General features: G+C 49.4%; 1 protein-coding gene across 2 annotated transcripts in view; it reads right to left on the reverse strand.

The window, feature by feature from the left end:
- Positions 1-25,000, reverse strand: part of LOC122251743 (uncharacterized) — a 211,947-nt gene that overhangs the window by 28,499 nt on the left and 158,448 nt on the right. For both annotated transcript variants that reach the window (XM_086548299.1, XM_086548298.1), the window contains exon 3: positions 20,969-21,007. In XM_086548299.1, the coding sequence (XP_086404425.1) occupies positions 20,969-21,007 (39 nt within the window). The remainder of the gene's footprint in view (positions 1-20,968; positions 21,008-25,000) is intronic.

Here is a 25,000-nt window from a genome sequence, read left to right on the forward strand (position 1 = left end):
TGCAGCTGACTCTGTTAATTGGACGAAATCATTTTTCCCGATACGGCGCTGCACTGTTCCCTTTGTGAACATGTATCTCTTTGTTGAACAGCATTTTGCCTCCCTCCGGATTCTGTGCTCGTCCCATCCGCAGATAAAATAGACATCTAACCGCCGACATCTGATCTTTCTCGCGCAGACGGCAATCAAAGAGCGAGCGGTCGACGGCTTCGATCCAAAGTAACTCAACCGATGCATTTTGTTCTCTCTACGCCATCCTCTCATCTCAAGGGAAAATGGGATCTCCTTCGGACAAGGCAGCGCACTGATCTCGGCACACACCCGAGCTTAGTATAATTCCTCGACGGATAAATAGCCCTGGTACTGGTGCAGCACCACCCTCCGTGGGCGCGGTGAAGGGCGGGCGAGTCCCTCTTCCTGGTCGTACCCGACTCACTTTAAGCGACTGCATAACCGGGGTCGGCGAGAGGCTCCTGGAAACCCACTTTCTTACAAGGTCATTTTATCACGATAATAAACCCCTCGGCGAGATAGACACCGGACTTCGAATCCAATCAAGGCGACTAAAGCTGACGACCAGCGGATGCGGAGCTCCGAAGCGAACGACTTGGCTCGGCCTCCTCGTGGCATGAAACAAGTATAAAATCATATTATCAGGCGAGGCGCAGAGGCGGCGCAGAGGCAGCCAGCGGCCGTAAAACCAGCGGGAGAACGTGAGGAAGCGAGACAAGTGTTAACAGGAGACTACCTTCGAGATTAACGCCCACGTGGCTACCACCTTCCAGCCTTGTAGCAGCGGGATGCCTCGGGTGTGCAGCTTCAGGACCACTCGTACCAGTCTGGGAAGACTATCCCAACGAGCAGGACGCTCCAGCACTTGCATGCATAATGGATCAGTCTTGCAAAATGATATTTCCTCAACATTTATAGCCCTACGAATGACCGCCGGACCGAAGTTTTTACTCGGTCAAACAGGCAATTCCCAGCATCGTCTTAACACACGAACTGAAACGATGTTGCAATCCCGAATTGTACAACTGATTACGCAACCAACATTTCCATCATCTCAACCTGAGAGAGAGAGAGAGGGGGGGGGAGAGAGAGAGAGAGAGAGAGAGAGAGAGAGAGAGAGAGAGAGAGAGAGAGAGAGAGAGAGAGATTGAGAGAGAGAGAGAGAGAGAGAGAGAGAGAGAGAGAGAGAGAGAGATTAATTAGAGAGAGAGACACTGAGAGAGAGAGAGAGAGAGAGATTAAAGAGAGAGAGAGAGAAGAAAGAGAGAGAGAGAGAGAGAGAGAGGGAGAGAAAAGGGGGGTGGAGGAAGGGGAGAGAGAGAGAGAGAGAGCGAGAGAGAGAGAGAGAGAGAGAGAGAGAGATTGAGAGAGAGAGAGAGAGAGAGAGAGAGAGAGAGAGAGAGAGAGAGAGAGAGAGAGAGAGAGAGAGAGAGAGAGAGAGAGAGAGAGAGAGAGAGAGCGAGAGAGAGATTGAGAGAGAGAGAGAGAGAGAGACGAAACCACAATCCCATCCGGTGTGAAACATCAAAAAAAAAAAAAGAAAAAAAATCATCTTGACTCCACATCATCCACAACAACAACAGCCAATTTCATCACAGCTAATCTCAACCACTTAACACGTAAATTCAACCGAAAAGACGAATGAACACCCCTGACAAAGGGAGGACACGGCAAATGGCCCGCCTCTCACCCGGGTCCTTGGCTGTTCATATATCACTCGGCGGCGGCGGTGGGCGAGCAGTGCAACTCACACTCTTGGGATACAGCGCAGGTATGCTCCTTTCTGGAACAGCGTTTCCGACACCCCCTTGGATTATTAACACATGCACGCATTGTGATTGTGATTGTGATTTTGCGGGTTTGGGTGTGGGTGAGTGGGGGGGGGGGGCGTGTTCGTGCACGTAGGTACAGAGTATCTGTGTTTAAAGGTATGTATTTAAACATAAACAAAGCCAAGCAGACAGGCAGGCAGACAGACACATACACTTTGCTATGGGACGGAGGGGGGGGAGAGAAAACGAAAGGGAGGAGTGGGGGGGAGGGAGGGAGAGAGGGAGGGATGGAGAGATCGATATAGATAGGGATAGAGAGAGAGAGAGAGAGAGAGAGAGAGAGAGAGAGAGAGAGAGAGAGAGAGAGAGAGAGAGAGAGAGAGAGAGAGAGAGAGAGAGAGAGAGAGAGAAAGAGCGAGAGAGGGGATGATGCAAATCGTGCTAAGGAGCTGCCGGCACCGACGCGTGGCACAGAGCAACAGTAACCGCTCGTTATTAACACTTAACGGGAGGGAGCGGCCCGCGCTCGGCGGTTAGGGGCACCAACTTTGCATAGAGAATTACACAGTAGCCTTTGGTGAGATAGATGGCGCCAGATACTCAGCTCCAGTAACTCATTCTCCATGCGCGCGGCCGTCCCACCCACCCCCTTTCTCTTTCTCTTTCTCTTTCTCTCTCTCTCTCTCTCTCTCTCTCTCTCTCTCTCTCTCTCTCTCTCTCTCTCTCTCTCTCTCTCTCTCTCTGTATGAGTGTGTGTGTGTGTGTGTGTGAGTGTGAGTGTGAGTGTGAGTGTGAGTGTGAGTGTGAGTGTGAGTGTGTGTGTGTGTGTGTGTGTGTGTGTGTGTGTGTGTGTGTGTGTGTGTGTGTGTGTGTGTGTGTGTGTGTGTGTGTGTGTGTGTGTGTGTGTGTGTGTGTGTGTGTGTATGTGTATGTGTATGTGTGTGTGTGTGTGTGTGTGTGTATGTGTGTGTGTGTGTGTGTGTGTGTGTGTGTGTGTGTGTGCATAAGTGGGCTCACGGCCTTTATAAACCATGATTCACACAACACTCTTCTTTCAATGAAAGATTCCGAATAAAAAAAGATAAAAACTTTCATGTGATTCTTCATTATAAATCCACACCCGCATTCGTTTTTTTCTTTTTATCTATCTATCAATTTCTGTGAGGAACACATCCACTCCTCTTCAAGAACCACAAGCCGCTTCATCTTAATTCGAGCAAAACAAGTCCCAAATAAACCCTCTTTAGACAGCTTATGTGTATAATGTAGTCTTCAAGTATTTTTTTAGTGGTCTTGATTACATCATAAAAGTCTGAGTGGTACATATATATATATATATATATATATATATATATATATATATATATATATATATATATATATATATATATATATATATATATATATATATATATATATATATATATATATAACCGCTACTTCAAACCGGGTGAATCATTCGCATTCAGTGTCTTCAACTGTTATGTAAGACTTTTTCTTCAAAGTCGCTTGTGCTACGTAACCAGTTCTACATTAAATCATTATATCTTCTCGTTACACCAAAATGATCTTTTGTATTATCAGTTGGGAAAAAAAACATTCATATTGTATACCGGTTTTATGATACATCTGTTTAGAAATGATTCTTTGTTGTATCTAGAATGCGTACTCTGTTATCATTGGAAATTTTATATTCGTCATTTCATGTTCATATCTCATTCACCTTCGTTATTGACGGAAGTATCGTTTCAGAGTCCTCTCTAACCAACGCCCTTTTCACCTACACTATACCCAAGAAACAAGCAAACAAAAAAAGTTGTCAGTGCAACAATCAACTACAGAAACAGACGCATCTTTACCACTCCTGCGTCAGAGAGAGATTGCAGCGAGGGGTAAGGCCCAAGGTTTCAAGGTACAAGGTATCTTCAGACGTCGGAGAGGACCCCACCCCACCCCACCCCATCCCCTCCCATCCCCCTCCTTACTAGCTCTTCCACCGAGCCGTCGCTTTCGGTACCATCCATCAGTTAAGGTGGCGGCACGGACGACCCACGGTTCTTATCGTCTTACAGGGCATTTAACGACCATTATCCTTGACGTGGCTATTCGTCCATCGGGAGACAACGCGCGAGACGTGCCTGCGTGCTTGCGAGAATGCCCGGTCAACCTGCCCGTCCTCCGCCTTCACATCAGCTCTGCCATCCGGTGTCCAGTTTGCAATCTACCTCATTTTGGCTCCATCATGTAGTTGATGATTGTGGTTGTTTTGCTTCTCTTCAGGTATGCCCACCTCTTGCCATTCCATTCTAATTCTTTCCTCGTGCTTCTCTGTTTCTTTACTTATCATCCCCTCTGTCTTACTCTAACGGTCACTCTGTTCGAGTATACCTTGACAAAAACCCCGTTCGCTCCCTGTCTTCCCCTGCCCTCCTTATCCCTTCCCCTTCCACCCTTCCCCCTCTCCTATCCTCTCCTCTCCTCTCCTCTTAGCGTCTCCTCTCACAGCATCCCCTCCACTTCTTCTCTCCTCAGCCCGAGTCTGCTCGCGATAGTGTTTATGCCTGCGATGTGGCGAGGAGATAAGAGTGGCGGCCGAACGTAACTCACCGCCACCATCATCCGTGGCAGATAATGGCCCTCGCACCTGCTTCCAATCCGACACCGGCTATGACGTCTGGCCGCGAGGAGGGCGCCCCTCGCCCGCGGGGGGACTGCGTCGTGGTCGTCTCGCTACCAGTACAATGGCGAAACGTGACACCGACATTATGTGCCGGCCATTATCTCAACGATCGCTTGTCTGGCCGCGGGGACTTGGCAATATGCAATAAACGTTACGAGCGGCTATATCTTGCGCGATGGCAGTGGCCGCTTCCATATTTGTCATGCGCCAGCCAGTAAAGGAGGCATTAGCTAACAAAACACGAGATGTTTCCATTGTCGAGTTAACACAGAACAATGGTTTCGCCTTTATTAACAGCGGTACGCAAAAGAGCTGTTAATCAAAGTGTTATTAAAGACAAGGAATATCCAGAAGAATCTCGCAAATCACTCATGCATAGATATTTAACCTGGATAAAAGATTTAGCTGAATTACAAAGAGGCCCTTCGAGTTCAGCAAACTTTAGCCAAGGTAAGAAGGCTGTTCTGCTGCCTCGCCTCCCGCAGAATTGGTTATCAAAACTCGTACAGGCTGATTTCACATTATTTACGGAGCAAAGCCTTCAACTGAATCGCTATACTCCAGCCGGGTGTTTACGACGGATACGAAACCTCAAAGTTCGTCAAAATCTTTTATTCTACGTGAAGCAATATTGAACTAAAATCACACCATCAATACATGTAGGAAACTGAATGAAGGGATCACTCTATAACGCTAAGGCAACATCGGAAACAGAGTCCAAACAGACATGAGTGTTGGACCTGATTAATGCCGTGGCTTAGGGTGAGGATCTCTTAGAAATACAGTTACTTAATTAGGTCTTCACCGTGGCCATCCTCCATCCTGATGTTATCGCAAGGATAAGATAGCTTATAAGGAGCTGGCGTACAAAACACGGTCGAAATCCCATTAATTCTGGTCAATTCAATAGTAAAGCATCTTCGAATATAGATGCAAATCTTCAGCCATTTCATTTGCATCGTACTTCTCACTTTTTCCTCCTATGGCTATCCTACATCTAAGTCAACACACGTACAAATGCGGACTTCCTGTCAGTTTATTGGGTAAGTGAGGAACATATACAGTGAGACTCGTAACTAAAGCGAACCGTAGACTCGCCCTCTAGCGGCGGCCGGGAGGGAGGTGGCACTCAGATTAGGCGTAGGCTGGATCCTTAATTAATAACAACAACAACAACACGGTGCTAATGAGCTGCTAACTAGAAGCCCATTTCTGTCACCGCCACGCGTATGAGACTGAGACTGAGTCAACCAATCAAATCAATCAGTCATTGGAACAGGTGGAGGAAACTGAGTCCACGGACGACGCCGGGGCCTCTCTATTTTGCGCTGACGACGGAAACGCAAACGAAAGCACGAGAGGAGTGATGCGAGTGATGTCAGGGCAGAGCGGCGGCAACGGACGGCGGCCATGAAGGCACGACATTGAGAGAGATTATCGTCGGAAAGAGCCCCCACCAAAAAAAAACAAAAAAAAAACGCCAAAGCAAGATGGAAACTTAAGCTCGATCGCAAAAAAAAAAGGTCAACCAAGCTGATTTTCCCGAGCGCGGACTCCTTTCACCGGCCAGGAATTTAGTGGCCGAATGGAAAGATCCCGGAGTCTCTCAGGCAGCGTATGATGATTAATACGTAACATTATCGGCCGTAAACGTCAATCCCCATCCCCGTCGACGACTCGCTGGCGTAACATTATAAATCCTATCGATACGGCGCCGCGCGACTGATAATTTTCAATTCACGAGCATCGATTATTTGAGGGAATGTCGTAAACGTCGCCATCAATCTCTTTTTACGCTGCTCGATAAGGGCCGCTGTAGTTAGCACTTGGAAGCCCCGCTCCCGATCCTGATGGCGCGATTCGCTTGGAGGAGGATACCCCCCCCACCACACCACCCCGCGGCCGATCCTTCCTCCAAGACGAAAGGAGGGGAAGGGAGGGATACGAAGGTACAGGAGGGAAGTCCTGAGATAGCCTCCGACAGGGGGACGAAGAGGCACGACCTCCCGGCGGCCGGGCCGAAGGAACTCTGACCCGGCGGGGGCCCGACGGTGCGGTCATCCCGAGGCAGGGATTAACGAGAGGCTCCGATCAGCACCTAGATTGCTGCTACGAAACACGCCATGAGGTGCTGTTATGCGGTCGGGGTGGGATTACATCAACCCACATACTCTGTCTGCGATATAAAGTACCAGAGGGGCTAGACTGGAATCGCGGCTCCCACATCTAGCCTTCCGGAGGCAGAGCAAGATTCCAGTCTACAAATGCCATTTTCTTTCCAAGGTGTACGAGGGTCAAACGCAATCAATTCTCAAAAAAAAATCACTGATCCAGCTAAACCAAATATCCAAACGTATTTATATATAAACTTTATTGTCTATGACTGTCTAAATCGTGGTGCAGAATAGTCTCGAACTGTCTCCAGAATTAACGATTGTGTCAAGGATCTTCCTTAATCTGTCAAGTATCTCAAACCTGTCGATGTGTACGAAAACGTGTCCATATAAATAAAAGCTGAAGTTTTGGGTGACACATCCAGTCGGTTCGGACCTGACCTGTCTGACATGGTTCGACGATGCCATAGAACCGCACGTCGGCACACGTGAATCCGAGCCCAGGCCCCCACCTCATGCCCCCCCCCCTCCCCGACACCTCTACGCCCTCTACTAGCATCTCCTCCAGCTGCCCCTGCATCCCGCCTCTCGGAGGAGGAGGAGGAGGAGGAGGAGGAGGAGGAGGAGGAGGAGAAGGTGGAGGAGGAGGAGGAGAAGGTGGAGGAGGAGGAGGAGAAGGTGGAGGAGAAGGTGGAGGAGAAGGTGGAGGAGGAGGAGGAGGAGGAGGAGGAGGAGGAGGAGGAGGAGTAGGAGGAGGAGGGGTAGGAGGATGGGTGAGAGGAAGAGTCGTATTCCATCGGATGAGCCGTCCCGACGCGGTGATCTCCGCCTCCCGGCCTCCCAGCGGGACTGATCCCGGGCCGTAAACAAGTTAGAGGCGCGGCTGCACTTTATCCCCGCCGACAGAAATCCCCCTGTCAATAAAGTTACTCTTTTATGGGTCTACATCGCGCGTATAAAAGGCATAATAGCCTGAGGTATTTATCGGGCGAACTGCTTTAGCATCCGCCGTAAGGCAGCTATCAGGGCATAAAACCCCGACATAAAGGGCGTAAATATCAAATAAAGTCTTACGGAACGACACGCAGGCCGGCGCGGGCGGCACTTCCGTCCTGCATCACACGCGATAAAGGCTTGTTTAACTCGGAGAGATCGCGTTATATCTCGCCCCGTACCGCATCGCAGTGGAAGGCTTCGCAGAGGACAATGAGGGCCAGGGGAGGGGGGGGGGTTGAGGCCGGGCCGCTTTTCTCTCGCCTTTAATGACGTCCGACAAATGGGGACTTAACTCTCCTCACCGTCTATCATCAACGTCAATCATCATTAGCGGCAGAAGTAGCAGTAGCGATAGCAATTTTGCCGTTTATCTTTACCGCATGTAGTATCAGTCATTACCGTCATTCCGTTATTATTATCATTATTCTCGTCGTTGTCGTCATCATCATCATCAGCGTAATGTTTAATGTGGTCATTATGATAATCATTACTATAAACATTGTTAGAATTGCTACCGTTATCTTTGTTGTAACGCATTAATAATGAAGAATACCAATAATACTGCCAATGCCATCATCCTAACCGTGTACATATTACCCGTTTGGCCCAAGATACACCCCGTATAGGCTCGTGCAACATCCCCTAGCTAAACCTGACCCGACACTAGGCCGTGCCAGCCGGAATACGGTGCATCCAATCCTTCAGCCCAATTCTCCTCCAGCCTAGCCTAATCAACAAGAGGGGAAATACAGCTCGGTTCCTCCCCTCAACCCAGCCCGTCCCACCGTGATGGAAACGTATTCAATCTCTGGAAAGCATTGGAGGTGCAGACAATAACCCGCGGGGGCGCTAAAACTGGCCAAAGGCTCCGTGCTCCTCGCATCATCCCCTTCTCCGCTCTAACGAATAAGAGCTTAGCATTGGCTCTCGCCAGATTGATAGCTGCAGTGCATGCCTCGAAAGACCCGTCGCATTTTCGCACAGAAGAGCACGGTGGCCAGCCACTGCCTCCTGCACGTCCCGACCCTGGGCTTCTTGAGAACGCAATTAAGAGGGTCTCAAGCCTGAAATCCCTTCATAATAAGAAAACTCGGGGCTCAACTAAGGAAAAAAAATACGACGTCATTATACGGAAAGACGAGTCTATGCGCCACAACCGTGCAAGTTCCAGGATCCAGAAATACAACGACAAGAGAAGGCACAGCCGCATAACTTTATGGTCCACAGCCGGGCGCACACACCGGGCAAAGCCTCCGCCACAGGCCTTCTCACAGGCCAAATACATCGGCTGATATTCCAGCAATCTTTCCAGGGCTCTCACACTTGGGTGATGATCAGAGTTTTCCAGAAACGCCTCCACAGACCGAGTTGGTGCAGTCTTACGACTTTTACTAGAAGAGAGAGAGAGAGAGAGAGAGAGAGAGAGAGAGAGAGAGAGAGAGAGAGAGAGAGAGAGAGAGAGAGAGAGAGAGAGAGAGAGAGAGAGAGAGGAGAGAGAGAGAGAGAGAAGAGAGAGAGAGAGAGAGAGAGAGAGAAGGAGAGAGAGAGAGAGAGAGAGAGAGAGAGAGGAGAGAGAGAGAGAGAGAGAGAGAGAGAGAGAGAGAGAGAGAGAGAGAGAGAGAGAGAGAGAGAAGAAAAAAAGAGAGAAAGAGAAAAGAAAAAAAGAGAGAACGAGAGTGAAAATGAAAGTAAAAGTGAAAGAAAATGAGCGAAAAAGAGAGAAGCAGAGAGGTTTCCAAAGGTCCGAATAAAACGCGTGTCAACAGCCATTATGAAAGGATCCCTCTCCAACGCCTCGCTCCCTTCCACCTCGCCTCCATAATATCCGGTCCCGTGTCTCCTCTCCCTCGGCGCTCTCAGCCTGTATCTTGAGGCGCTCTCCATCCCTCATCAGCGACCCTTCACGTGCACTCCGCACCCACTTGGCAGATTCCGCCCCCGCCCCTGCCCCCCTCCCCCTTCTCTCTCTCTCTCTCTCTCTCTCTCTCTCTCTCTCTCTCTCTCTCTCTCTCTCTCTCTCTCTCTCTCTCTCTCTCTCTCTCTCTCCTTCACCTTCCCCTTCACCTTCCCTTTCCCCTCCCCTTCACCTTCCCTTTCCCCTCCCCTTCCCGTCCCCTTTCCCCTCCCCCCCCGGACGAGACGCCCCACTCCAGCCGCCGCTCCCCACTCGCTGCCTTTGTCGTTTCCCAAGAGAAAGCGAGTGTGCACTTGCGGCTTCAGCGAGAGCAAGAGGGATCGGGAATTCGAAGGAGAGGTTGGGATGAGGGAGGGGGGATACCAGGACAGGATAGGGAGGGGATAGGGAGGGGATAGGGTGGAGAGAGGGAGGTTAGTGGTAAGATAATATAAGGGACAGAGGGAGGGAAGGGGAGACTAGTGGTGTGTGAATATAGGGAGAGTGAGTGAGCTTTTATGGAAAGTGAGAGAGAGGGAGAGAGAGGGAGGAGAGAGAGAGCGTAACACCCCCATCAACCAAACAAAACCCAAAACATGGGGTGAAGGTGAAGGACACTAGTCTTCCACGTGTTTCGAGCAGGCCTTCTTCCCCCTACATCCCCCGCCCCCGCCCCCACCCCCACCCTCCCGCGTGGCACTGAACCCGCAAGGCAGTCAGTGGGTTCACACCGTCTCTCCACCTGTATCGATTCTGTGATAGGCCAGACCGAGAAACAATGATGCCCAGCAGCCTAGACAACAGTCCCTCCGCAAGATTCTCGAACAGGGATTCTTGACCTTTCTTTATCCCTTGTTTGTTTGTTTGTTTTTGCTTCTCCTATCAAGTAACGTTGAAGGATGACGCCCCCTACGATGTATTTCATCCTTTAGGCTGTGCGGTATACATATGGAAACAAAATAAAAGCGACAAAAAATACGTACAGAACCCGCCCTCCCCCCGCCCCTCCCACCCCTAACTTCGCACAGCATCCCCAAGGGAGCAATACAGCCCACGTTGAGAATCATTGCTCTGAAACAATGCGTCTGCAACACGCGTATGAGCGCCCAAACAGGATTTAGAACAAGAACTACCTGCCTTCCCCTCCACTATCTGCCTTTTGTTGAAATCCGTGGGCGTTTGGGTCTTTGGTCACATTGAGTACTGCAGGGAACCTGATAAAACTGTTGCGATTTCAACTATGAAAAGCCCGAAAAGCTATCCAGCGGAAGCCACACATTTGACCTTGGGAAAAGGAATCTACTTGACTCGGCATCCCCTGTCCAAATCTGTCTGTCTGTCTGTCTCTGTCTGTACGCCTGTCTGCCCATCCACCTGCGCGGGCGCGCGCGCGTGCGTGCGTGTGTGCATGTTCGCCATTGACCACAAACAAAGCAGTTAAGGCCCCGTGAAAGTCGTCCGGATTATCGGCGAGAGACCGATGGCAAGACACGAGAACGTTCCTGGCCAACTCTCAAATGTCGTCAGAGGAGAACTTTTGAGTCATTAACGGCGGCAAAGCCTGTAATGAGTCGCAAAAGTTCCTTGTAAACACTAAGTGGGCTTGCCTCGCGTGAAGTTTGCTCATTACCATACTGCGTATCATGAAGAGCATAACATATTCATCCATAGGGAGTTATTTCGAAGCTCGCCTTTTGTAAATGACAGGAGCGAGAGGGAAGGAGAGGGGGGAGAGGAAGGGAGAAAGGGCGAGGAAAGAGAGGGAGGGAGAGGGAGAGGGAGAGGGAGAGGGAGGGAGAGGGAGAGAGAGGGAGAGAGAGGGAGGAAGAGGGAGAGAGATGGAGAGGGAGGGAGAAGGGGGGGGGGGGAGAGAGAGAGAGAGAGAGAGAGAGCCTGTGTATCATGCACGCCCATCTCTCCCATTTCCAAGGGCGGGCAGACAACCAAGCAGCGAGCCAAAGCACGCCTCGAGGTCCAGCGGCCAGAGCGGCACACCCTGTAGCTGCTCGCACAAGATAATAGCCCCAAGTCAGCCCTGCCTGAGATAAGCCCTAACAGCATCATAAAAGCGTCCTCCGAGACGCTTCCCAACAGCGTCATAAAAGCCTGCTTTAAGAAGGTCCAAAGGCGACGGCATCAGTTAGCGCTGCAAGGAGGGCCTGGCCAACGTCTATGAGGTGCACCCAAGCCCTATGGAGCCCTGGGGACCCAGGCAACAGCCGAGCTTTCTCGCGCCCAACAGCTGGATCCTGGTCCTGTCACACGCGAGTTTACCTCCGCTTGTCCTTTGCCAATCCGCGGACTCTAGGGATAGAAAGAAGAAGAAGAAGAAGAAGAAGAAGAAGAAGAAGAAGAAAGCCATCCTTCATTCTCCACGTGGCGACGAGATCATCCTTCCTTCCTTCCTTCGGTTTCCTTTCGAGTTCTTCCCGGCCGCTGCACGTCCCCTCGTCTCTCCTCCTCCTTTTGGGCCCCCCACTCAGGCCCCCAGCCCAGCAAACCCGGCGCTCTCGAGCGCTCACGTCGTGCCCCCTTCCCCTTCCGCCCCGCTCCGGCCACATCCCATCTCCGCCTTAGTCCCCCTCATCATCCCCGCGCCTCGGCCGCGTGCGGTAGCCTACCCCCGCGAGCCCGTTCGTCGGCGAGTCTCGTTGGGCTCCGGGAAGGGCCCCGCGGGGACCGTCACGGGACGCGCGCCGCCGCCTCGCGAATCTCATCATCCCGGACTACCTCGCCGCTCGCTCCTCACGCACTGCGCCCTGGCCTGCACCTTGCAGAGGGAGAAAGAGGGAGAAAGAGGGAGGGAGGGAGGGAAGGAGGGAGGTGGAGAGGTGGGGAGAGAGAGAGAGAGAGAGAGAGAGAGAGAGAGAGAGAGAGAGAGAGAGAGAGAGAGAGAGAGAGAGAGAGAGAGAGAGAGAGAGAGAGAGAGAGAGAGAGAGAGAGAGAGAGAGAGAGAGAGAGAGAGAGAGAGAGAGAGAGAGAGAGGTAAATTTCAGTCTGCTTGATCATCCGCATTCTGTTTAGCCCCCCCCCCCTTCCCGGGGCCTATCCTTCTTTCATTTTCCTTGCCTCCATCCCACCACACTAAAGGACCCCGCCACCCTGCAGCGCCCTCATTCCTGCAAATTGTCTCGCCTGTCAGGCTAAAAATTTGCGGCCCCTTTGGGGGAGTATGTCGTGAGCTGGAGGGAGGGAGGGGGGGAGACGTGGTTTCATGTGCGAAAGTCCCTGCACGGGAGCCGAGCGGTTGTCAGGGAAGCCACAGCGGCCGGAGCAAGAGAAGCAAGAGAAGTCCCGAAAGATTCCTTCCCTCTCCGTATCACGTCTTGCATTCCGTCTCCTCCTTTGCATGGGAGCTTCTCCTTCCGGCCGAACACCTTACCGTGCACGCGTGAGAGGCATTCATTCTCTCAATGTGGCAGGGACCGAATTCTTGAACGAAACACTTTCTGTGGTGCGATCTACCTCCCTTCAGCTTCATAAAAAATGAATAACAAATACAATAAAAGTGACTGTCACTCAAAAGCAAAACCTGATGGCTTCAGAGTCCGTGGTGCATCCCACTTTAGAACGCGGGTAAGAGAAGATAGAAAGGGAACCATAAATGGAAATCAGGATGTCGTTGGGAAATGTTAAGATTTGGACGGATAAAAAGACAGAGGAAGTGTCAGTGAGAAACTACCGAGCGAAAAAAAAAAATGGCTTGGCTTCAGGGGATACCGCACAGCCCGGGCTTTTATCTCTTCGTTTTCCTTCTCCGCGGTTCCTTTCAGCGGCGAAAAGCATGCAAACCCGTTTTCTCTGCAGCCCCTCCACCGCCTTTGGTCTCGACATAATACCTGAATTTCAGACCCCGACTTTGGGTGCGCTGAAGCCCAGCAGGCCAGGATGAAACAAAAGAGCACCACGCTAAGCAGTGCTTCCATGGTGCTGTGGGGGGGTCTTTACTTTTGATCTATTAAAACTACAACTACAACACGGATTTGCTGACTTTCGATATTGCTATTCAATACGTGTGCATCCAGCCCAACAGTACATCATAACATGCGTCCTGCCAAGAGTTCCTTTCATTGTAGGTACGGAAAATTATGAAGTGCACAGGAATTATCGATCCCTCCTTGTGATTTTCCTTGCAAGCTCAGCTACGATATTGAGAGCGAGATCTCCCTCAACAAGAATCACCGTGTCCACTTGCCACTGATTGGAGCATATTTGTAACCCTACACCAGCCACACTTCCCTCTTCCCGGGGTCTTTCCGCCGCGCCGTAAAGGTCATGACGGAGACAAACAGAAGTCCCCAGAATCCCCTGTACCTAGACGCATACAAGACGTATACAGCATCTCCCTGGTGCCCTTGCCCTTCACTCGAACTGGTATTGTTAGTACTTCACCTCCCCCAGCCCCCTTGCCGCTCAACTGTCCACAATTCGTCTACACCCCCCCCACCCCCCCTACCCCCATCCACGCTCCGTCAATCCCAGCGCTGCACTGACCGATCCCCCAATCAAATACCATTCTAATGTACCCATTAAATCCCGAGGCGTTGCAGGTGACTCCCGCAATCCCGCAAAGCCGACTCGATCCCTCGGGAAACAACATGTAATCTTACCGGAGCCGCGGGGATTAAGGCAGCCCTTCCTTTGCTTATCACAGGTTTCTAGGGCGCACGCGCGCGACCCGTCTGTCCGTCCGTCCGTCTGTCCGTCCGTCTGTCTGTCACGCTAAGCGGTCTTTTTTTTGTCTCGTGTCTAACTCTGACTCAAAGTAATACAGAAGCCAAAACGCTCGAACGTTTCCAACGTAATACTATAGCCAACCAGAGCAAGTAATTCACGTCTCCTTAATAACAATCGCTTTGTCAGTGGAATCGCCATGACCGAAATATCAATGGTATAAATAAGATCGGCAGAAATATAACGCACGTGTAAAAAACAAGAGAATTCACAAAGCCTACTTACTATCTATCCACCAAAAGAGAAGTGGTGGATAGCATGATATCGAGCGACCTAGAGAGAGAGAGAAAAAAAATCGTTTCCAAATCCCTATTATCTCCTTCCTTCACCCCTTCTTTCTTCCCTTCCCCGTATTCTGCTCTCCCTCTTCGAAGCGGGGACGCAGCGCTGCCAATCACGCGAGACAAGAATGAGTTGAGGAAAAATGTGGGCGGTTCCTCCCTCATTCTTCCTCATTCCCCCCGTTCGTCTTCTTCGTCCCTTTACAGCCGTTCTTCCTCCCTTCTTCGCTCTCGCCCTCTCCCCCGGTTTCCTTTCTCTTCCCACTTCCCCTTCGTTCTTTCCTCCTCTCTGTCTCTCTTCCTTTGTGATCCTCCTGACTATCTCTTACTCTGGTGATTCTCTTGACTCTCACCTCCCTTGTGACTCTCCTGACTATCACTTCCCTTGTCATTCTCTTGACTATCACCTCCCTTGTCATTCTCTTGACTATCACCTCCCTTGTCATTCTCTTAGCTATCACTTCCCTTGTGATTCTCTTAGCTATCACTTCCCTTGTCATTCTCTTAGCTATCACTTCCCTTGTGATTCTCTTAGCTATCACTTCCCTTGTGATTCTCTTAGCTATCACTTCCCTTGTGATTCTCCTGACTATCACTTCCCTTGTCATTCTCTTAGCTATCACTTCCCTTGTGATTCTCTTAGCTATCACTTCCCTTGTGATTCTCTTAGCTATCACTTCCCTTGTGATTCTCCTGACTATCACTTCCCTTGTCATTCTCTTAGCTATCACTTCCCTTGTGATTCTCTTAGCTATCACTTCCCTTGTGATTCTCTTAGCTATCACTTCCCTTGTGATTCTCTTAGCTATCACTTCCCTTGTGATTCTCTTAGCTATCACTTCCCTTGTGATTCTCTTAGCTATCACTTCCCTTGTGATTCTCTTAGCTATCACTTCCCTTGTGATTCTCCTGACTATCACTTCCCTTGTCATTCTCTTAGCTATCACTTCCCTTGTGATTCTCTTAGCTATCACTTCCCTTGTCATTCTCTTAGCTATCACTTCCCTTGTGATTCTCTTAGCTATCACTTCCCTTGTGATTCTCTTAGCTATCACTTCCCTTGTGATTCTCCTGACTATCACTTCCCTTGTCATTCTCTTAGCTATCACTTCCCTTGTGATTCTCTTAGCTATCACTTCCCTTGTCTTTCTCTTAGCTATCACTTCCCTTGTGATTCTCTTAGCTATCACTTCCCTTGTCATTCTCTTAGCTATCACTTCCCTTGTCATTCTCTTAGCTATCACTTCCCTTGTGATTCTCTTAGCTATCACTTCCCTTGTGATTCTCCTGACTATCACTTCCCTTGTCATTCTCTTAGCTATCACTTCCCTTGTGATTCTCTTAGCTATCACTTCCCTTGTCATTCTCTTAGCTATCACTTCCCTTGTGATTCTCTTAGCTATCACTTCCCTTGTCATTCTCTTAGCTATCACTTCCCTTGTCATTCTCTTAGCTATCACTTCCCTTGTCATTCTCTTAGCTATCACTTCCCTTGTCATTCTCTTAGCTATCACTTCCCTTGTCATTCTCTTGACTATCACTTCCCTTGTCATTCTCTTGACTATCACTTCCCTTGTGATTCTCTTAGCTATCACTTCCCTTGTCATTCTCTTAGCTATCACTTCCCTTGTCATTCTCTTAGCTATCACTTCCCTTGTCATTCTCTTAGCTATCACTTCCCTTGTCATTCTCTTAGCTATCACTTCCCTTGTCATTCTCTTAGCTATCACTTCCCTTGTCATTCTCTTAGCTATCACTTCCCTTGTCATTCTCTTAGCTATCACTTCCCTTGTCATTCTCTTAGCTATCACTTCCCTTGTGATTCTCTTAGCTATCACTTCCCTTGTCATTCTCTTAGCTATCACTTCCCTTGTCATTCTCTTAGCTATCACTTCCCTTGTCATTCTCTTAGCTATCACTTCCCTTGTCATTCTCTTAGCTATCACTTCCCTTGTCATTCTCTTAGCTATCACTTCCCTTGTCATTCTCTTAGCTATCACTTTCCTTGTCATTCTCTTAGCTATCACTTCCCTTGTCATTCTCTTAGCTATCACTTCCCTTGTCATTCTCTTAGCTATCACTTCCCTTGTCATTCTCTTAGCTATCACTTCCCTTGTCATTCTCTTAGCTATCACTTCCCTTGTCATTCTCTTAGCTATCACTTCCCTTGTCATTCTCTTAGCTATCACTTCCCTTGTCATTCTCTTAGCTATCACTTCCCTTGTGATTCTCTTGACTATCACTTCCCTTGTCATTCTCTTAGCTATCACTTCCCTTGTCATTCTCTTAGCTATCACTTCCCTTGTCATTCTCTTAGCTATCACTTCCCTTGTCATTCTCTTAGCTATCACTTCCCTTGTCATTCTCTTAGCTATCACTTCCCTTGTCATTCTCTTAGCTATCACTTCCCTTGTCATTCTCTTGACTATCACTTCCCTTGTCATTCTCTTAGCTATCACTTCCCTTGTGATTCTCTTAGCTATCACTTCCCTTGTCATTCTCTTAGCTATCACTTCCCTTGTCATTCTCCTGACTATCACTTCCCTTGTCATTCTCTTAGCTATCACTTCCCTTGTCATTCTCTTAGCTATCACTTCCCTTGTCATTCTCCTGACTATCACTTCCCTTGTCATTCTCTTGACTATCACTTCCCTTGTCATTCTCTTAGCTATCACTTCCCTTGTCATTCTCTTAGCTATCACTTCCCTTGTCATTCTCTTAGCTATCACTTCCCTTGTCATTCTCTTAGCTATCACTTCCCTTGTCATTCTCTTAGCTATCACTTCCCTTGTCATTCTCTTAGCTATCACTTCCCTTGTCATTCTCTTAGCTATCACTTCCCTTGTGATTCTCTTAGCTATCACTTCCCTTGTCATTCTCTTAGCTATCACTTCCCTTGTCATTCTCTTGACTATCACTTCCCTTGTCATTCTCTTAGCTATCACTTCCCTTGTCATTCTCTTGACTATCACTTCCCTTGTCATTCTCTTAGCTATCACTTCCCTTGTCATTCTCTTAGCTATCACTTCCCTTGTCATTCTCTTAGCTATCACTTCCCTTGTCATTCTCTTAGCTATCACTTCCCTTGTCATTCTCTTGACTATCACTTCCCTTGTCATTCTCTTGACTATCACTTCCCTTGTCATTCTCTTAGCTATCACTTCCCTTGTCATTCTCTTAGCTATCACTTCCCTTGTGATTCTCTTGACTCTCACCTCCCTTGTGATTCTCTTAGTTATCACTCCCTTGTCATGTTCTTGGCTATCACCTCCCCTGTGATTCTCTTAGCTATTATTTCCCTTGTGATTCTCTTAGCTATCACTTCCTCGACATTTCCCCTTCAGTCTCGCTCACTTACCACTCCTCCACTACCGAGTCTCGTGCCATATGAGAATGTCGTGGAATGACTGTCAAAATTCGCTCGTGTAAAAGCGTGGTCATGTTTGCAGTAAAATATGGCGGACCGAGTCTATAATTACAAGGGTGATTCTTTATCATTATTTCTTTTTGGAAATTGTGTTTGAAGTGTGGTGTATCATTCGCAATGGTTGAATCTCTCTTGGATCTATCTCTCTTAAAACACGTTGACACAGTTAATGGTGTATATAAAAGGCCTGTCTATCTCCATTTTCGTCTCGAACCAAAGAACGGAATCCGACAGAGAGCTATGCAACATGCATTTCTAATATTATCAGGTCCGCGTCCCCGGTTTGTTCAATTTGACACAGCGTGCAAATAGCAAGGGATCTTCAACCCCCTTTTTTTCCGCTGGAGCATTTTCTTCCCCCCACCCCCACCCCCCACTTCCTTTGCTCTTCCTCTTCCTTCGCATCCATTATCCTCGTGTTGTTTCACTCAAATTCTGTCCAGCTCCCCGTCTCCCCCAAAAAGAAAATTGCCACCAATCCGTGAGTTTAAAAGTGCGCGCCATTAGCATTGCAAACTCAAGAGCAAGTTTCCAGGCGGGTCGTCCGGGAAACAGCAGGCGCGGGCGTGCCATCTCCGCCAAGCCGACACACGGGAGGAAAGCCCACAGGTCCTCCAAAGACTTTAAGCCCTATCGTCATTCATCCCGGCGCCCCTTGCAACCTGTCCCGAACTCCGGCTGTTTCGCAGGGCCGGCGTGGGGATGATAATGTCATTTATATGAAAATTGCTTCGCCAGGCGGTGGTGGGTCCTGAAGACTGGGGACGCACGAGGGAGAGGCGAGGGGAAAGAAAGCGACGGAGAGAGAGAGAGAGAGAGAGAGAGAGAGAGAGAGAGAGAGAGAGAGAGAGAGAGAGAGAGAGAGAGAGAGAGAGAGAGAGAGAGAGAGAGAGAGAGAGAGAGAGAGAATCGCGCCGAGGGGAAAATACGAGACCTGGGCAGGCAAAGTGAAAGGAAGACACAGCGCCCGCGACTTGGGAAGAGGAACTGAGGTCTGCTGACATCTGGATCCTGGAGGGGAAATGGACGCTGAGTATATGACTCACTTACTCACACTCGGTTGCCGGGGCGCGCCCGCCCACGCACGACTCGCCAAAGCGGTCACTGAAGGAATGCGAAATCATTTTGCGGACGAACTGAGTTGGCTGAGGAAGTAGGAGTGGGGAGAGGGGAGGCGGGAGAGGAGAGGGGGGGGAGGAAAGAAAGGAGAGAGGAAGAGAAAAGGGAGAGAGGGTCGGGAGAGGAGAGGGGGTGAGCAAAGAAAGGAGAGAGGAAGAGAGAAGGGAGAGAGGGGACGGGAGAGGAGAGGGGGGCGAGGAAAGAAAGGAGTGAGGAAGAGAAAAGGGAGAGAGGGTCGGGAGAGGAGAGGGGGTGAGCAAAGAAAGGAGAGAGGAAGAGAGAAGGGAGAGAGGGGACGGGAAAGGAGAGGGGGGCGAGGAAAGAAAGGAGTGAGGAAGAGAGAAGGGAGAGGAGAGGGGGGCGAGGAAAGAAAGGAGTGAGGAAGAGAGAAGGGAGAGAGGGGACGGGAGAGAGGGGTGAGGAAAGAAAGGAGTGAAGAAGAGAGAAGGGAGAGGGGAGTGAGAAAAAAGAGAAGGGAGTGAGAAAAGAGAGAAGGGAGAGATTGTGAGAGAAGAGAGGAGCGTGGGGTGAAGGGAGTGAGGGCAGAGAGGAGGGAAGGAAAGAAGAAGGAATGGAAGGGACCCAAGGCACTGACGGCTGACAAGTGCGTCTTTGAAACTTCCCTCGTGAAGTGTGACGATCTCCACTCTTATGGCAAGACGTCCATCAGACACCGATGCGCAACCGATGTGCTAATTTGGCAGCTGATCGCCTCTTCCGTTTGGCTTGCCACGGCATGGTCGACATGACTCATGAATGAACTTAATACACAAATAAATAAATAAATAAATAAATAAAGAAATAAATATATATATGTATATATATATATATATATATATATATATATATATATATATATATGTATATATACATACATACATACATACATACATATATATATGTATATATATATATATATATATATATATATATATATATATATATATGTATATGTACGTATGTATGTATGTAAATATATGATAAACAATTAAATGCGTGTGCGTGTATACAAATCTATACATACGTATAATATACAGTATATCGAAACTTACTCCTATATCTACATAAAATACATCCACATACATATATATCTCAGCATTTACATTTGCATAAACAAACAAGTATGCAGATGCATACATACACATTCACATATGCATATTCAGTAGTGACCTCAATCAACAATTAAACGTGTATATTTGATCGCCACTCTCCCTCCCTTGTTGCACTGGGCACAGAAGGGCCGTGCCACAAAGACAAGCCACCTATTAAGCCATAATTCACAAGTGCGTGTAATTACCTGCTCTTTTTATATGTCTACGCCCCCAGCACAAAGGCAGCAGGGGGGGAGGCGTGCTAATGGATGGCTCTCGGCCGCGCCAAGTGGTCCCCGGACCATTGTTGTTTGCTTTATCGTAATTTATACAAGAGAAGTCTTCATTCTCGGGGGCTCGGGTGGCCGCGCAAGATTAATGGCGCGATAAATCTTGAGATTGCTGCCTCGCCCCGCGATACACAGCATCTTGTCTCGTCTCGCCTCGCTTCCCCTTGCTACTGCCTGCGACTGACGGTCTTGGAAGGAAAGCAGCCTCGGCTACCGCTTTCCGAGTACTCTGTCTTCATTCTCGTCAAGGAGATCCCACCTATGCACTGCCAATCAATCTAAAGCTCGCGGTTACTCGCTTCCTGTAATTTTGATGCGCGAGCATTCCACGTCGCCGCCCTTACCATTTCAACTAAAGTCGCTAACAACTAACAGTCAACTAACGTTCAGACGACACGAGACAAAATCAATCTCCAAAGGGCATTAGTTTTAATCACCCCCCCCCCCTTACACCCTTTTCCTATCAACTCATCCCCCACTACAAGCCCTAGGTCATCCTAAATAACTCAAAACACGACTTTCATCTTGAAGGCCAAAAGATGTGGGGTAGGTACTTACGATATATCCTTGCTCGGAACTGGAGTGACTTCCGCCAGGCTGAAAAAAGATGAGAAAAAAAGGTTATTACAAAACTTATGAAATGATATTGAAAGGGGAACGCGACTGGCAAAATACATCTTCGTTACAGTAAAGGGAAAATGCGTTCACAGCAATGGCGATGGATGCAACTCATGCAATTCGCTCATGAGGCTTGTGTGTGTCTTCAGATGTGTATGGAGATGAATATGCGTTGCGTGTGTGTGTGTGCATGGGTGAGTGAGTGTGGGTGTGAGTTTGTGAGTGAGTGAGTGTATAAGAGAGTATGAGTGTGTGAGTATGTGTGATGTGAGTGTGTGCATCTGTGAGTGTGTATGTATGTGAGTGTGTGTGTCTGTGAGTGTGTGCGTCTGTGAGTGTGTGTGTCTGTGAGTGTGTGCGTCTGTGAGTGTGTGCGTCAGTGAGGATGTGTGTCAGTGAGTGTGTGTATTTGCGTGGGTATATGTGTATGTACGTATAGGTATGCGTGTATGTGTGTGTGGGTATGCGTGTATGAGCGTGTGGGTATGCGTGTATGAGCGAGTGGGTATGCGTGTATGAGCGTACTCCCCCGCTGATCCTTGTAAACAGAAATATCGACTGATAAAACGTAAACACAATCGTCAACACAGGAAGACACACGAATAAGTACAAAACCTCTCGGTCACTGTTAACATTATGCATTTCCTGCATCACTCACTCTCGCTCTAAAAATAATTTCCTTCCTTTCTTTCTTTCTTTCTTCCCCCTCCCTCCCTCCCTCCCTCTTTTATTCTCTTTTCGTTCTTTCCTTCTGTATCAATGTACATACCAATCAATCCTTCCATTTCTCTCTCTCCCTCTGACCCGCCCCCTTCCCGTGTGTCTGGCCCCCTCCCCCTCCCCCGCCCTCCGCTTCCCCTGGGTCTGCAGCCTCTCTTCTGGAAGTTCGTCTGCGCTTTGTGCGTCTGCAACGTCAGCTTGGCCAAGGGGACCGAGGCCAACGTCCATCCGATCCGAGTCCGGCTCCCCCCAGACCGCGTCCCTCTTCCTCCTCTTCCTTCCTACCGCACGGCTGGGGTTCGGCAGGAAGCCCCCGACGTCCCTGCCGCGTCGGGGAGGCTCTCTCGTTCCCCACACGCCAGCCGAGGCAGGTGGAGGAAGTAACCCGCGGGACAATATAGCGTTTCCACGTTCCGCCGTAAAGAAGCGCCGAGTGTATTAAATGTCTGAGGCGACCGGAGTTAGCAGCTGATGACGTCATAAAATCCGGAGGCGGGGGGACGTAAGAGCCTTACAAAACCAGAATTACTGCCGAGCCTCAGCCCTAGCCCACATAAGCCCGATGCTTCTGCTGCGCGGCCACCGTAATCTCGTCCTCCTTCAGGATTCAAGTTTGGCCGCTCCAAGGACGTCCATCGCAACGTGCAGCAGCACTAAAAGACCAGGGGGAGCTCGCACCCTAGTGGCGGGGTCTCGGGATTTAATGGTCACCTGAGGAAATGCATCATATTACACCTGGCAAGGTGCCGGAGGCCGTTCGCCAGGATGACAACAATCGCAAATGATACCGACGGCGAAAGCGAGTTACGTCCTCAGTCAGAGTGCAGCAACGTGCGAGAACTCGAGCGGGGCGATGAAGATGTTAGAGCTGCCGCACCTGCCCAGGCAGGGTAACTAAACCGCTCCAAGATCGTCGTAGAGCTGGCGAGTCTATTTTCAACTTTAATTATAACGAAACTTAAACATTTAAACCAACCTGACGCGCTCACTATCGTCACTAATGCCCGTCTGGGAGTCTCAATTAACCCTTTTTACGACAGGGCATTTGCATGAAACCTTGCAGATTAGGCACTGCGGTAGCTGCCGCCATAAAAACACCAATACGTACCTAAGGATGTGTTCGCAGCGGTCTCATGTATGATGCATCAGCGCAACCGAGCGACCTCTTCCTTCTCCTCACAACCAAGCCCACAACCTTGTCCATCACTCGCATTTTCGTGCTCGCGATCAATACGCTCATGAGCGCTGTCTATGTATGACCTGTTATCAACAAGTTAGCTAGCCTTGCTTCATGCTTGCACTATTTTCTCTGCAACTTATGAGGAGGCCCTTCATGTTGGCGAATCATAACGAAACTTGCATAAAGATTACAAAATTACTCATAGACTAAGGGACAATCTAAAGACGACAGCACTACCCTAGCAACCTGCCCCTGGCCTAGGGACCCACATCCGACGCAGCAAAAGCAGATCCAACGCCCCCCCCCCCCGGCAACGCCAACATATTTGGCCAGAACAAATTTACGCTCGTTCACGCGCCGGACCGTCCGCCACCAACTCGACTCACCCACCCACACCCACACACCCACACCCACACCCACACCCACACCCACACCCACACCCACACTCACACCCACACCCACACACACACACACACACACACACACACACACACACACACACACACACACACACACACACACACACACACACACACACACACACACACACACACACACACACACACACACACACACTCACTCTCACTCTCACTCTCACTCTCACTCTCACTCTCACTCTCACTCTCACTCTCACTCTCACTCTCACTCTCACTCTCTCCCTTCTTCCCTCCCTCCCTCCCTTCTTCCCTCTCCCTCAACCTCACCCTCTCCCTCCCTCGCCCCACCCCACCCATTAAAAACCCCAGCAGCACATGAGCGCTTGTATACATACATCATCCAGCTGGTGGAGGGAGAGCCGAGGCCGAGCCGAGGCCTAGCGGAGACCTGGGACCCGCCGCGAGGTATAAACTCTTGCGGCCAACACAGGTGGCGGAAACCAGTCGTGTTTATTGCTCTCGGGACACACGAGGCAAATTTAGGACGCACAGAGTTGCAGTGGCTTAAGGGGGATGCACCTGCTGGGGCCGAGAGAGGGAACCGGGAGGGAGAGCAGGAGGAGGAGAGCAGGAGGAGGAGAGGGAGAGAGAGGTTAAGGGTGAGGAGGAAAGTGCAAGAACGTACGAGAGAGAGAGAGAGAGAGAGAGAGAGAGAGAGAGAGAGAGAGAGAGAGAGAGAGAGAGAGAGAGAGAGAGAGAGAGAGAGAGAGAGAGAGAGAGAGAGAGAGAGAGAGAGAGAGAGAGAGAGAGAGAGAGAGAGAGAGAGAGAGAGAGAGAGAGAGAGAGAGAGAGAGAGAGAGAGAGAGAGAGAGAGAGAGAGTATGAGTGATAGATAGATAGAGAGAGAGAGAGAGTATGAGTGATAGATAGAGAGAGGTAGAGAGAGATAGAGTATGAGTGATAGATAGATAGATAGATATATGTATAGAGAGAGAGAGAGCAAGCGAGAAAGGAGAGAGTGAAATGTGTGGAAAAGAGTGAATCAGCATGAGTGCAGGCGAGTGCGTATCAAATAGAGCCACAGCAATATAAACTAAGTGCCGCATAACAATTTAGGTTGGTGGAGAGGACCCTAGCGCGTCGAGATGCTGTTTATCGTACGTTTCAAGTGGCACTCAAGTGCCCGTGCTGATAACACGCGGGTAAACCATGATAACGAGTTGCACCCACCAAGTTGAAGAACCACCTCGACGACCAATATCCAAAACGACCACCGCGACTCAAACTGAAGCCTCTCTTTCTCCTTCCAATCACTTTTCATCTTTATCATCATTCTCCTTCTTCCTCTCTATTTCAATATATCTGATCAGCTCTGACCTCACTCTTCATTTTATCATCCCTTTTTATTTCCTCCTCCTCCTACCCCCCCTCCTCCTCCTCCTCCTACTCCCACCCCCCTCCTCCTCCTTCTCCCACCACCACCACCCTCCTCCTTCTCCTACCACCCCCTTTTCCTCCCTCCTCCCTCCTCCCTCCTCCCTCCTCCCTCCTCCTCCTCCCTCCCTCCCTCCTCCAACACCCAGATAAACCAATCATCTTATCAGCGCGTCCCGCATGGCTCTCCGCGTATCACCACCTTGCCAGTACTTGAGGCTTGATAAACTACTTGACATTTTTGAGCTACGGATTTCACAC

The sequence above is a fragment of the Penaeus japonicus genome, unplaced genomic scaffold, assembly GCF_977035675.1.
Source record: "Penaeus japonicus unplaced genomic scaffold, GWHDUDI00000001_assembly GWHDUDI00000020, whole genome shotgun sequence".
Classification (NCBI taxonomy): Eukaryota; Metazoa; Arthropoda; class Malacostraca; order Decapoda; family Penaeidae; genus Penaeus; species Penaeus japonicus.